The following is a 12,828-nucleotide window of genomic DNA, read 5'->3' as shown; positions in this document are numbered from 1 at the left end:
TTCTTGACCTGATCCAGGTCAGGAAACTCTCAGCTTCATTTATTGAAAAAAAGGCACTAGGGCAACTCATCATGTTAGACCTAAAGTAAGCAAAAACCACTTGCTTGGCTCAAACAAACATGTTCTCCTATTTGCCCTCTTGGACTTGGAGTTTGCTAAAGCATTGTTAAATATCTGTGTTAAACTTTTAAATCATAAAATATACCTATTCATTCCTAGAAGGCTAAAGCTATAGGCACCCTATTAACACAAAATCATTCTTGTACATTTACAATCCCTTCACTATAACAGGCAGCTAGTATTACTATTTTCTTTTTTCTTATCCAGCTTCTGATCCTAAAAACCATTAAATGGGCCTGCATCCTACAGTAAACCAGAGGATCTCTCTGGCCCAGGCAAAATAATAAGAAGAACTATAAATACCCAGTTGCATTAATGAGAACATTATAGTATCAGCCTTAAGTAATGGACTGTCAAGTTGGTCATCATTAAATCTTAATTATGTAACGAGTGTTAGTAATTTTTTCTAAATTATTATGGAAACTTCTTCACAATCTGACAAATGCCTGTACTCTTTTGTCAAAAAAGTGAATTATGGCTCAGCCAGCGTGGCTCAAAGGTTGAGCATTGACCTATGAACCAGGAGGTCACGGCTGGATCCCCAGGCGGGGGTATGCAGGAGGCAGCCGATCAGTGAATCTCTGTTATCATTGATGTTTCTATCTCTCTCTCCCTCTCCCTTCCTCTCTGAAATCAATAAAAATATATACTTTTTTTAAAAAGTGAACTATGTATGAGTAATTTGTAACCTAGCTCCAAGGCAAAATTCTCAGATTCTTGGTATTTACATTCCAGTTGGATAGACCGAAAATAAATGATATAAACATGGCAAATCCATAGTATGTAAGAAAGTGGTAAGTGCTAAGAAAATAAAAAGCAGAGAGATGTAATAACAGGAATGAATATGTAAAATTTTAGATAGGCTGTCCAGGGAAGGCCTCACCAAGAACACAACTTTCAATATCAGAGACTATGAGGAAACTAACCATACAGATACCTGGGGAAAGAGCTCTCCCGGCAGAGTGAACAGCTAGTGCAAAGGCCCTGAGGCCAGTGTGCCCAGTGCGTCTCAGAACCAGTGAGACTGTTTGAGAACCAGTGAAGGAGCCAGTGTGCCCAGAGTGAAGTGAAAGAGAAGTGTAATGATACATAAGGTCAAAGAATAATGAGGAGCAATGCCTAGAAGGCCTTGCAATCCAGAGTTAGCATCTGGCTTTTCCTCTGAGTGCGAAGTGACCACCACTGGGAAGTTTCTGAGAAAGAAGTGAAGGACACGATCTGATTTATATTCAGATGTCATCGTTATCCTTTCTACTCTTTTCCAGAAAGACTTTAACAGAACAGAGGGAGCATGTGTGAATGGAAATGTTTTGGGGCTTACAATTTTGGTTTTAGACAACACTTGTTTTTGAACACAAGTTAAAAATTCAATCGCAGGTACCCTTGAGCTATGGCTGCCATCGGCAGCCTCTGGATGTGAGCCAGGAATAGGTTCTGCTGCCAATAGTAAATTCCTTTCCCATTAGGTGATGAATTGTCAGAAAAATGTGGAGTAAAAAGGGGGTGAGAGAGGAAGAAGAAATAGCCTAGGGAACAGCTAAAACACATCTAAGTTTAGAGCATGAAGCAATTCCCCAACGAAATCAGAAAACCTGGATACTTCAATCTATAGAGAAGAAACTTGCAGAGCAAATAATAAAGTATAATAATAAGGCTCGAGCTGGTTTGGCTCAGTGGATAGAGTGTCGGCCTGAGGACTAAAGAGTCCCAGGTTTGAGTCCGGTCAAGGGCACATACCTTGGTTGCAGGCTTTTCCCCGGCCTGGGCCCTGGTCGGGATGCGTGCAGGAGGCAACCAATCAATGTGTTTCTCTCACATCGATGTCTCTCTCTGTCTTTCCCTCTCTCTTCCACACTTTCTAAAAAAGCTCAATGGAAAAATATCCTTGGGTGAGGATTAACCAAAAAGAAAAAAGTATAATAATAAGGTATCATGTATTATAAAAAAAAATAAAATATCTCCAACTGTCAAGTTTGTGTAGCTGCACCACCACTTAAAAACTGTCAGAAATGGGAGGCATGTTGGCTGGGAACATGAGCACACTCGGCATGGGACTGGCTGGGGACACGAGTATTTGTGTCACATCATGTGAACATGTTTTAGCTGCAGGATGTAGTATTAAGGTAACAGCAAACAGAACCAAAAATATATCTCAATTCTTTCATACAATGATCATTAGCTTTTATACTAACACAATTAACCCATAAGCATATTAATGCAAATTCCTGAAAACTGAGTGTTCTTTAAATACTTACAAAATAACACCCTTCCTATCTTTTCCCTTGAATCTGTGTTTGTGATATCCTTTAGATTTTATGTGTTTGACGCATATTAAAACCATGGTATCTACCATTGTGTTCAGGGAAAGAGCAAGTGGGCCATGTCATCAATTTTTTGAGAAGGATGTCTAGAAAGAGTCCTCACTGTTCAGTGAATACGAGTATCATTTAAAAGCCCAACAACGCAGCTTACTAGTAACTTGTACACTGGAATTGAAATGACCACCACAAGCCACTAGATGGCACTTCATATCAAAGACTTCTACAAACCTCTTGCTCTTTGAGAGTCTGCCTATTTAGAATTGCCACTGAGTCCTTTTACAGTGAACCGCCCAATAGTACTGCTAAGCATCTATGATGTGCAAGGTTTCTTGTCTTATAGGACTATTTGCTTGAAGCCACAGTAGGTCATTCGTTCACAATCTAAAGGCTAGTCCACTTTTATGAGAACCATCAGGTGACTTGCTGGGCCCCCAAGAAATGTACATAAAGAGCCCTTTGTAAAAATAATCCTTAGAGTCAAAAGGGAACTGGGAGCTTTTTAGGGAAAACTTGTGTTGCCCTATATATTTGTGTGTTGCTCTATATATTTTTTCTTCTTGCTCTAATTGGCTATTCTATGTTCTAAATTTCGGAACAAGCAACAAAAGATTCAGAGCATGGGAGGTGCAACATGAAGGAATCTACCATTTGACTCTGAAGCCATTCGATGAGCGTTTCTGCGGTTGAATCTGGGATCTGACATCTCAGGCCTTCCTTCTCATCTGTTTCCATCATCTCTAACAGTCCACGCAGGTCTTCCACCAGGTGCAGGGCTCGCAAGCTTCCCATGAACGGGGAGGTGGGGGACTGGCAATCAAAAATCCCATTGGAATATTCCAGGGCCTTAGAACCTAGGTTTAAAAAAATCAAAGAAAGCCACAGGATTTATATTAGATAAGACACCAAAGCTGAAGGTGGCAAGCAAATCCAGCAGTCCAGTCACCGGGGGTGGGGGGACGTATGGAGGGATTGAGCAAAAAGAAAAGAAAAGAAATAAACCTCATGGATACAAACAACAGTGTGGTGATTGCCAGGGGAGGTGAGAAGTGGAGGGGGAGTATTGGGGTGATAAATGGCGATGGACAGAAAATTGACTTGGGGTGGTGAACACACAGCACGGTGTACAGATAATGTGTTGTAGAATTGTGCACCTGCCACCTGTATAATTTTGTTAACCAGTGTCACCCCAATAAATTCAGTAAAAAGGAAAAAAGAAGAAGGAAGAGATCATTTGATCATGTAAATCTCTCAAAGGCATAGTTATTTGGTGCAAAAATCAAAACCATATAACTGATGGTGAATATCAATGGTCAAATATCTAACAGGTGGGCCACCAACTGTGTGGTAGAGAAAGAGTATGGTGGGCTTCGGTGTAAGAGGTGCTAACCTCACAGACACAGGGGTTAAGAAGGTAGCAGATCAGTTCGCGTGGAGCCGTGTATTACAAAAAACACGAATAAATTTTAGGGACCATAAAGGATTTCATTTCCTCTAAATAAGCTATACGCTGAGGTGGAAATTGCGTAGCATAATTTCAAAGGCAAGAGGGCCAGCTCCCAGGTAACTTGCCAGAACTTAATCTCTGAAAAAGTGCAATGAATTACATGTATATATTCGTATGTGGATGTGTGAGCAAGTGTGTAGCAACAATTCCACCATGATTTTGTTTGCAGCCTCACATCAAATGCTCTTGCTAAAATTAGCTTTAAAAAATAATTTTACAGCCATTGTTGTTTTCAATTACTTACAAGAGAAAAATATTCTGCTATTTAAACCCACACATCTGACCCACAGCCCATTCTGAAAGCACTCGTATAGACCTCTTCATCTCTTTGGTTTTTATGTTCTAGTCTGTTAAATAAACATACTGTCAAATATAAATACAAACTTCACACTTAAATATCAATAATTACAATATTTAGGCTATCACCTCATAAATCTGGAAATCTTACAACTGGATGATACTTGAGAACCAACATGTTAGCTGTTTCTCCAGTTGGCTGTCTGGCTTGATCAATTCTAACAACGGGGGAGAGTCTCTACTAGTCCATTCCACTGGGCCTCCTAATACTGGACAGATGATCTGAACTCAAATCTGCCAAACTATAACAATGGCTGCCATCAATATGCTAAGCACAGTGCTAAATGCTTCACATAACCCTCTCTATCAATTTCCACAGGAACCCTGTAAAGCTGAGATGAAGGGCTATGGAATTAGCCAAAGACTGCTAGAGAGGTTTCTGAGGAAATACAATGGCTCATTTTTTAAAAAAATAATGACATTGATGTATCTATGGGCTATTTCAGGGGAAATACCTTACTGGCAGTAAGAGAGAGAGATATGAAGCATAACAAAAGAATTGGGAAAGTAAGTAGATGTGAGTCACTGGTGAAAAGTGAATGTTAAATTCAAGAAAACAGATCAGAACACTCATGGATACTGGGAAGAGCAGTATCCTTCAAAGTGTTGTCCACAGACTACCAGGAACCTTGATCAGAATCCCAAGATGCTATCGGAATTTTTGACATCTTAAAGTAAAATTTAAGAATACTTCTGGCCCTGACTGGTTTGGCTCAGTGGATAGAGCGTCGGCCTGCAGACTCAAGGGTCCCAGGTTTGATTCTGGTCAAGGGCATGTACCTTGGTTGCAGGCACATACCCAGGAGGGAGTGTGCAGGAGGCAACTGATCGATGTTTCTCTCTCATCGATGTTTCTAACTCTCTATCCCTCTCCCTTACTCTCTGTAAAAAAGTCAATAAAATATATTTTTTTAAAAAAGAATACTTCTGGAAAGGGGGTTTGGTCAAGATGGCAGAGTAGGTATCTGCTGTACTTATCTCCTCACATGTGGCAATTAAGAATCTGGAGGGATATCTCAGCTGCCGAGGTCCCCCCACACCTAACATAAATCCTCCCCCTAACCATAATACTGAAATAAACACAAACATTTTACCTTAACCCTAACCCTAATTCTAAACTAAACTGTAATCCTAATCCTACCTTTAAACCTAAGCCTAACCCTAATCCTAACATCAACCCAACCCATGACCCAAAATTTAAAGCTAACCCTAAACCTAATACTGAACTACCACGAATACTAAAACTAACCCTTATCTTAAATCTAACTCTAAACCTAACCTCAAACCTAAGCTAAACCCTGAACCAAATTCTAACCTAAACATAATACTAACCCAGGAGGAGTTCCAATCAACAGGATGGTAGGTAGGTGGACAGTGCACTCACCTCCTCCCATGACCACATAAAATGACAACAAAATTATAGAACAACCAACCTGGACAACCACCTGAAAACTGGCTGAACAGAAGCCCTATCCCTAAAGGCTATAAAGAAGCAACCACATTGAGACTGATAGGAGGGGCGGAGATGTGGAACAGGCTGGCTGGACACCCACAGGTGGCGGTTGAAAATCCAGAATGATATTTCAGCTGCAGAGGTACTCCCTGAGGAGTGAGGGGTCTCAGCTCCACACCAGGCTTCCCAGCATGAAACACCAGTGCTGGGAAGAGGAGCCCACTTAACAACTGGGTGAGACGGAAGGGGGTCAGAAACACAGGCATCTTCTTAAAGGGCCCACCCACACAAAAAAAATTCTTGCTGGCAGGCACTCACCTTGGGCTCTGGTGGAGAGACAGCAGCTTGAGGGGCTCCAAAGACATACAGGGAGAAACTGTGTGGCACTGCCACCACTGTCCCTGTGTTGAGTCCTCCTCCCATGAGGCCAAATCTGTATCTGCATTAACCTGGTGAAGTCCACTCATTCCACCCTGACAACTCCCTGAGACCTTGCCCTGCCCAACTTGCACAAGCCCTGAGGCTCTTTCAACAGCAGCCACCCTGAGTCTGCATGGCAGTCTTTCTTTAAAAACGCTCGAGGAATTCTTATCACGCTCCAGGGGTGCCAGAGACATACAGAGAGAAAGTGAGTTGTGTGGTTTTAGGGAAAGGGCTGAAGGACAGCTACCATTGTCCCTGTGTTGAGTCCTCTCCTCACTTGGCCAAATCTGAATCTGTATTAGACTGGTGAACTCCACCAGCTCCACCCTGGTGACTTCCCGAGAGCCACCCCCACCCCCACCCCCACCACTCACAAAGGTCCACAGGCCTCAGGCAGATGGTGGCTAGCCCCATTGAGACTTTTGCTGAGTGTCCTCATGGTCAGCACTGGTGCCAAATATGAATCTGTATTAACTTGGAGAACACACCACTCACCCCACCCTGGTGACTCCCTGAGACCCTACCTCACCAAACTTACATATCACTGAGAGTTCTTTTAGCAGCTGAGCCTTAAAGGTAGCTGGCAGGCAGCTGCAGGTCTCAGGGTGCCTTGGACCTTTTGCTGACCTGCCCTAGACCCAATACTGGTGGCAGCTGGTCTTGGTTCACAGTGTGACATCTTGCATGTGCACCCAGATCCAATATAGACAGCCACCAACCACAGGTGGCCCCAGACCAATTACAGGAAGTGTCTAACATTGACCTGCACTGGAGACCCTCATAAGAAGCCTTGGAACAAACACAGAGCATACCCAGTGGCTAGCTTCAGACCATAATGGCGCACTACCAGACTAGCTGCACAGGTGGCATGCCCAAAGAGCAGTCAGCATTAGATGCCACTAGGGCAAATCCTTCTCCCTGGGTTCAACACTGCACAGCAGCATGTACACTGTGGTCGTGGCCACTCTTCCTGCCAGTAAACCTGAGAGTCAATTGCACCTACTGAAGGCTCAATGGCAATCAAGTCTCAACTACAACAGGAAGGCACATACAACCCACACAAGGGATATTCCTGGAACACCTGGCTCAGGTAATAAGGGAGACTGTGCAATTTGGCCCCACAGAACACATACTACATAAGGCCACCCCTCAAAGACTGGAAGATGTAGCAGATGTATATAGTACATAGAAACAAACACAAAGAGATAGCCAAATGGGGAGACTAAGAAACATGTCACAAATAAAAGAACAAGGGAAATCTTCAGAAAAAGAACTAAATGAAATAGATGCAAGCAATCTACCACATACAGAGTTTAAAACACTGGTTTTAAGGATGCTCAAAGAACTTAGTGAGAACTTCTACAAAGAGAGTAAGCATAAAAAAGAACATAGAAACCATAAAAAAGAACCAGTCAGAAATGAAGAATTCACTAGAAGGAATCAACAGCAGATTAGGTGGAGCAGAGGATCAAATAAGTGATCTGAAAGTGAAGGTAGCAAAAAACACCCACCCAAATGAAGATATTTGAGGTACCTCTGGGACAATGTCAAGCATAAAAACATTTGCATCATAAGGGTACCAGAAGGCAGAGAGAAAGAGCAAAAAATTGAGACCCTAATTGAAAAAATTACTAAAAACATCCCTAATCTAAAGAAGAAAATAGACATACAAGTTGAGGAAGTAGAGTCCCAAACAAGATAAAATGCAAAGAGGCACATACCAAGACTCATCATAATTAAAATGGCAAATATTAAAGACAAGATAGAATTTTAAAAGCAGCAAAGTAAAGAAAGTTACCTACAAGGGAGCTCCCAGAAATTGACTGTCAGACAATTTCTCAACAAAAGCATGGCATGCCAAAGGAGTTGGCTCAAAATATTCAAAGTGGTGAAAAGTAAGAACCTACAACCAGACTACTTTACACAGAAAGATTATCATTTAAAATTGAAAGCATGATAAAGAGATTCCCAGACAAGAAAAAGCTAACAGAGTTCATCACCACCAAATCAGTATTATATGAAATGTTAAAGGTCTTCTTTAGGAAATTAAAAATTAAAAAAAAGATAAAAAATATGAACAATAAAATGGCAATAAATACATATCTATCAATAAATTGACTCTAAAAAGCACACAAAATGAACAGACCAACAGAACAGAAACAGATTCACAGATATAGAGAACGTTTTGATGGCTGCCAGATGGGAAGGGGGTTGGGGAATGGGTGAAAAAAGTGAAGGGATTAAGCAGTACAAATTGGTTGTTACAGAATAGCCATGGGGATGTAAAGTACAGCATAGGGAATACAGTCAGTAATATTCTAACAACTATGCACAGTGTCAGATGGGTGCAAGATTTATCAGGATGATCACTTAGTAAGTTATGTAATATCTAATCACTGGGGTGTACACCTGAAACTAATATTAAAATCTATGTCAACTGTAATTGATAAGTAAAAAATGATTTAAAATTTTAAAAATGAATACTTTTGTAGTATTAAGTAATCCTATACAATACTGGGAACAAATATACTAACAAATTATTTGTTGTTTTTCTGAGATTCAAATTTAAAAAAAACACACACACAAAGAAACAAGACAAATCACATATAAACAACCTAACCTTACACCTAAAGGAACTAGAAAAACAGTAACAAACAGAACCCAAAGTGAATAGAAGGAAGGAAATAGTAAAAATCGGAGTGGAAATAAACAAAATAGAGCCTAAAAAAAAAATACAAAAGATTAATGAAACCAAGAGCTGGTTCTTTGAAAACCTTTAACAATGCTCATTAAGAAAAAAGAGAGGACCCAAATAAATAAAACCAGAAAAGTTAGGCAGTGAACTCTCTGACATTGTTCTTAGTAATATTTTTTTTCTGATATATCTCCTTGGAAAACAAAAGAAAAAAAATAAACAAATGGAACTTACAGCAAAAGAAACAAAACAAATAACAAATGAAAATAAAAAAATAAAAAATAAAGATGTTTTGTAACTTGAAAAAAAAAAAAAAGAAAAGAAAATCTACTGAATGGAAAAAGATATTTGCCAATGATTAATCCGATAAGGGGTTTATATCCAAAACTCATACGCCTTAACACCAAAAAAAACAGGCTATCCAATTTAAAAAATGGGCAGAGGGTATGATAGACATTTCTCCAAAGAGGACACACAGATGACCAATAGTCATATAAAACAATGCTCAATGTCACTAACCAGAGAAATTAAATTAAAACCACAATAAAATATCACCTCACACCTGTCAGAATTTGCTATCATCTATAAATCAACAATGAGCAAATGCTGGTGAGGATGTGAAGGAAAGGAAACCCTCCTGCACTGTTGGTGGGATTGCAAATTGGTGCAGCCACTATGGAAAACAGCATGGAGGTTCCTTAAAAATAGAATTACCTTATGACCCATCAATTACACTTACTTGATATATATATCTGAAAAAAATCCAAAACGCTAATTAAATTCAACACTAATACCCCTATGTTCATTGAAGCAGTATTTACAATAGCCAAGATATGGAAGCAATCCAAGTGCCCATCAATAGATATTGGATAAAGAAGATATGATACATCCATACAATAGAATATTACTCAGCCATAAAAAAAAAAATGAAGTTTCACCATTTGTGACAATATGGATTGACCTAGAGCAGTGATGGCGAACCTATGACACGCATGTCAGAGGTGACACACGAACTCATTTTTTTGGTTGATTTTTCTTTGTTAAATGGCACTTAAATATATAAAATAAATATCAAAAATATAAGTCTTTGTTTTACTATGGTTGCAAATATCAAAAAATTTCTATATGTGACAGGGCACCGGAGTTAAGTTAGGGTTTTTCAAAATGCTGACACGCCGAGCTCAAAAGGTTCGCCATTACTGACCTAGAGGGTATTAAGCTAAGTAAAATAAATCAGTAAGAGAAAAACAATACCATATGACTCCACTTATATGCGGACTCTAAAGAACATAATAAATCAACAAACAAAACAGAAACAGACTCATAGATACAGAGAACAGACTGCTGGTTACCAGAGGAGAGGGGATTAGGGGGATTGGGTGAAAAAGGTGAAGAGATTAAGTACAGATTGGTAGTTACTAAATAGTCATGGAGATGTAAAGTACAGTACAGGGAATATAGTCAATAATATTGTAATAACTAGGTATGGTGCCAAGTGACTACTAGAATTACTGACAGATCACTTCATAAATCACATAATCATCTGACCACTATGCTATACACCTGAAACTAATATAAAATAATATTGAATGTCAACTCTAACTGAAAATTCTTTGAAAAAATAAAAATTCTGGAAGAAAATGGGAAGGAGGGTCAAGGATGAAACCACGGGGAACCTAAAGGCATTGGGGAGAGCCAATAAGTGAAAACAAGAAAGTGGAAAGGTAATAAAACAGCTGTAATGAAAAAGCCAAGAGAGCAGAATAAATGGCATGATTCCATATTTTAGAGGATGCACATTACCTGCTATAATACCATCCATCTGCTCCAACGCCGCAGCCAACATGTCACTTGCATCACTCATCATTTTGCTATTTGTGAAGGGCAAATTCCAACCTAGATCTGAAAAAATAACGATGTTATCATTACATCCTTTAAATGACTCATGCTTCCTGGCAGGTTTGATAATTCAACTTCAAATGATAACTCCACCTGGCAGGCAAATCGAGGGAATTTCTGAAGTAGTAGACCTGAATTAATTGAACCATTTAACGAGCTGCGGTTAACCGTCACTTACTATACTGAGAGACCACATGCTATACCTGTATCAGTTAATGAAACAAGATTCAGTTCTTGCACTCAAGGTGTTTAAAGTCCAGAAGAATGCTTTCCATGCCGCCCTCTATATACAGAGCTCTAGGTCTCCATGAGGGCTATCAGGCATGGCTATGGAGCCTTGCTCGGGGCCTTGAGGAATGCTGGGTAGACCAGAACTTCCTCCCTCCCTATTCCAGCCCAAACCAATCTCTACTCTCTTAATTTTGCCCCCCTTTTTTCTGTATAAGGATTACAAGACTTGTGTAAGAAAATGGTTCTCATTGTGTGCATATATAGTAAACACACACAAATCGACTGCTATTTTTTAATGCAGCCATAGCTACCATGCATTAAGTGTCTACAGTGGTCCCTATACATTTACATACATTATCCACAATCCTAAATCATAACAGCGACCCTATAAAATGGATACATTCACCTTCGTTTTACAAATGAAATCAAAGATGTTTGTTGATTTTTGCAAGGAAACATGCCAAGTAAATATAGCAAAGACCAGTTTTTAGCCTAGGTCTGATTTCCAGCAATATTATATTTGCTTATCTGACGCTCTATCTGAAAGATAGGTTTATACTGAAATTGTCACAGTCTACTCACTCTTTTACCTATTCAAAAAATTGACTGAACTTAGCCCTGCAAGAAATTTGGTCAAAGCAGGAAAAAGTCAAATTATGTGGTTTTCAATATTAATTAACGCATTTCAGGTGCCAGACTAAGTAGCATACAAATTTTCCCAATAGGCCTAAATAAGGCTTCTGCGACTTTGCAGATACTGTGGTGTAACAAATACCTGGGAAATGAAGGGTATGCTGTTTAATAGAAACCTTTGCCCTTTGTTTCCAGGCAGCCAGGTCTCACCACTTTATTTTTACAAACACATTCACAGTTCTGATAAAAAGCTTGTTGGATCAGTTCTTATGTACATTCATTTTAATAATATGCCATTTAATCATTGTGAAATATTACTTCGTTTTTATAGTTTTTATAGATTTCATCTAAGAGTTTCCCAGAACTTTACTTACCTCAGAAGGTATAAAATATCTCTACCATGTGATGTGGAAATACTACAGCACGAAAATACCTAAGGCGTGCATTCACAGTGACCAGAATTCAGGTGGTTAACAAGCCAGGTTATGAGCCTAAGTAGCTCTCAAAAACTCGCTCGCACATTTAGCCAGTCCAGCGAGGTGGGGCACAGATTTAATAATCACACTTCAGGCTGGAAAACTTAAAACGTGAAAACTGAGAACATAAAGGATTAAGCTGAACGGCCTTCGTCCTTTACTTTCATATAATTAAGTGGCTTGCATTACTTTCATTTTAAAAGTTGCACTTCAAAGCACTCTAGATATCACGAGATATATAGAAAGGGACACACGTCAGCTCAGCAATAAACATGGGAAATGCTAATAAAACAAAGTCATGCTCACAATGAAAAAGCTCTCACTGCCCCACCAATTTATAAAAGCAAGGATTGCTTTTCTTTGCTAGCAACTATGATTTGTGTAGGGCACGAAACACTTCCAAGTATGACAGGTAATTATCTACTTCTCTGTTCTGTCCGGAACTTTTCAAATACTACGACATGGAGGTATAAGAATCTAGGCCATAATTTTCAAAGCAGTAAAGGACCAATTTTTTAAAACATTTCCAATTCTTTAGGGACCAATCCTTTAATAACATAAAATATTTCACTGTTAAAAAAACTTATAAATGTTTACTCTTGATCTCTATATTTATCACATAATTCGCTACATTTAACAGTAAGGAGAGGACAGACAGTAAACATAATAAATATGTATGTAATATGGAAAAGGTGGGTGATAGCTAAAGCATACAG

General features: G+C 39.3%; 1 protein-coding gene across 8 annotated transcripts in view; it reads right to left on the bottom strand.

Moving 5' to 3' along the window:
* The window catches only part of PPFIBP1 (PPFIA binding protein 1), a 168,824-nt gene that overhangs the window by 55,423 nt on the left and 100,573 nt on the right, over positions 1–12,828 (bottom strand). For all 8 annotated transcript variants that reach the window (XM_059682451.1, XM_059682447.1, XM_059682446.1 and 5 more), the window contains 2 exons: positions 10,677–10,775; positions 3,087–3,292 (listed from right to left, as the gene is read on the bottom strand). In XM_059682451.1, coding sequence (XP_059538434.1) covers positions 3,087–3,292; positions 10,677–10,740 — 270 coding nt within the window. In that variant the 5' untranslated portion in view covers positions 10,741–10,775. Of the gene's footprint in view, positions 1–3,086; positions 3,293–10,676; positions 10,776–12,828 lie in introns of those variants that run through there.

This window comes from Myotis daubentonii, chromosome 2 (genome assembly GCF_963259705.1).
Source record: "Myotis daubentonii chromosome 2, mMyoDau2.1, whole genome shotgun sequence".
In the NCBI taxonomy this organism is placed as follows: Eukaryota; Metazoa; Chordata; class Mammalia; order Chiroptera; family Vespertilionidae; genus Myotis; species Myotis daubentonii.
The sequence above is the reverse complement of the archived record's forward strand: the minus strand, read 5'-3'. Positions and strand labels throughout refer to the sequence as shown.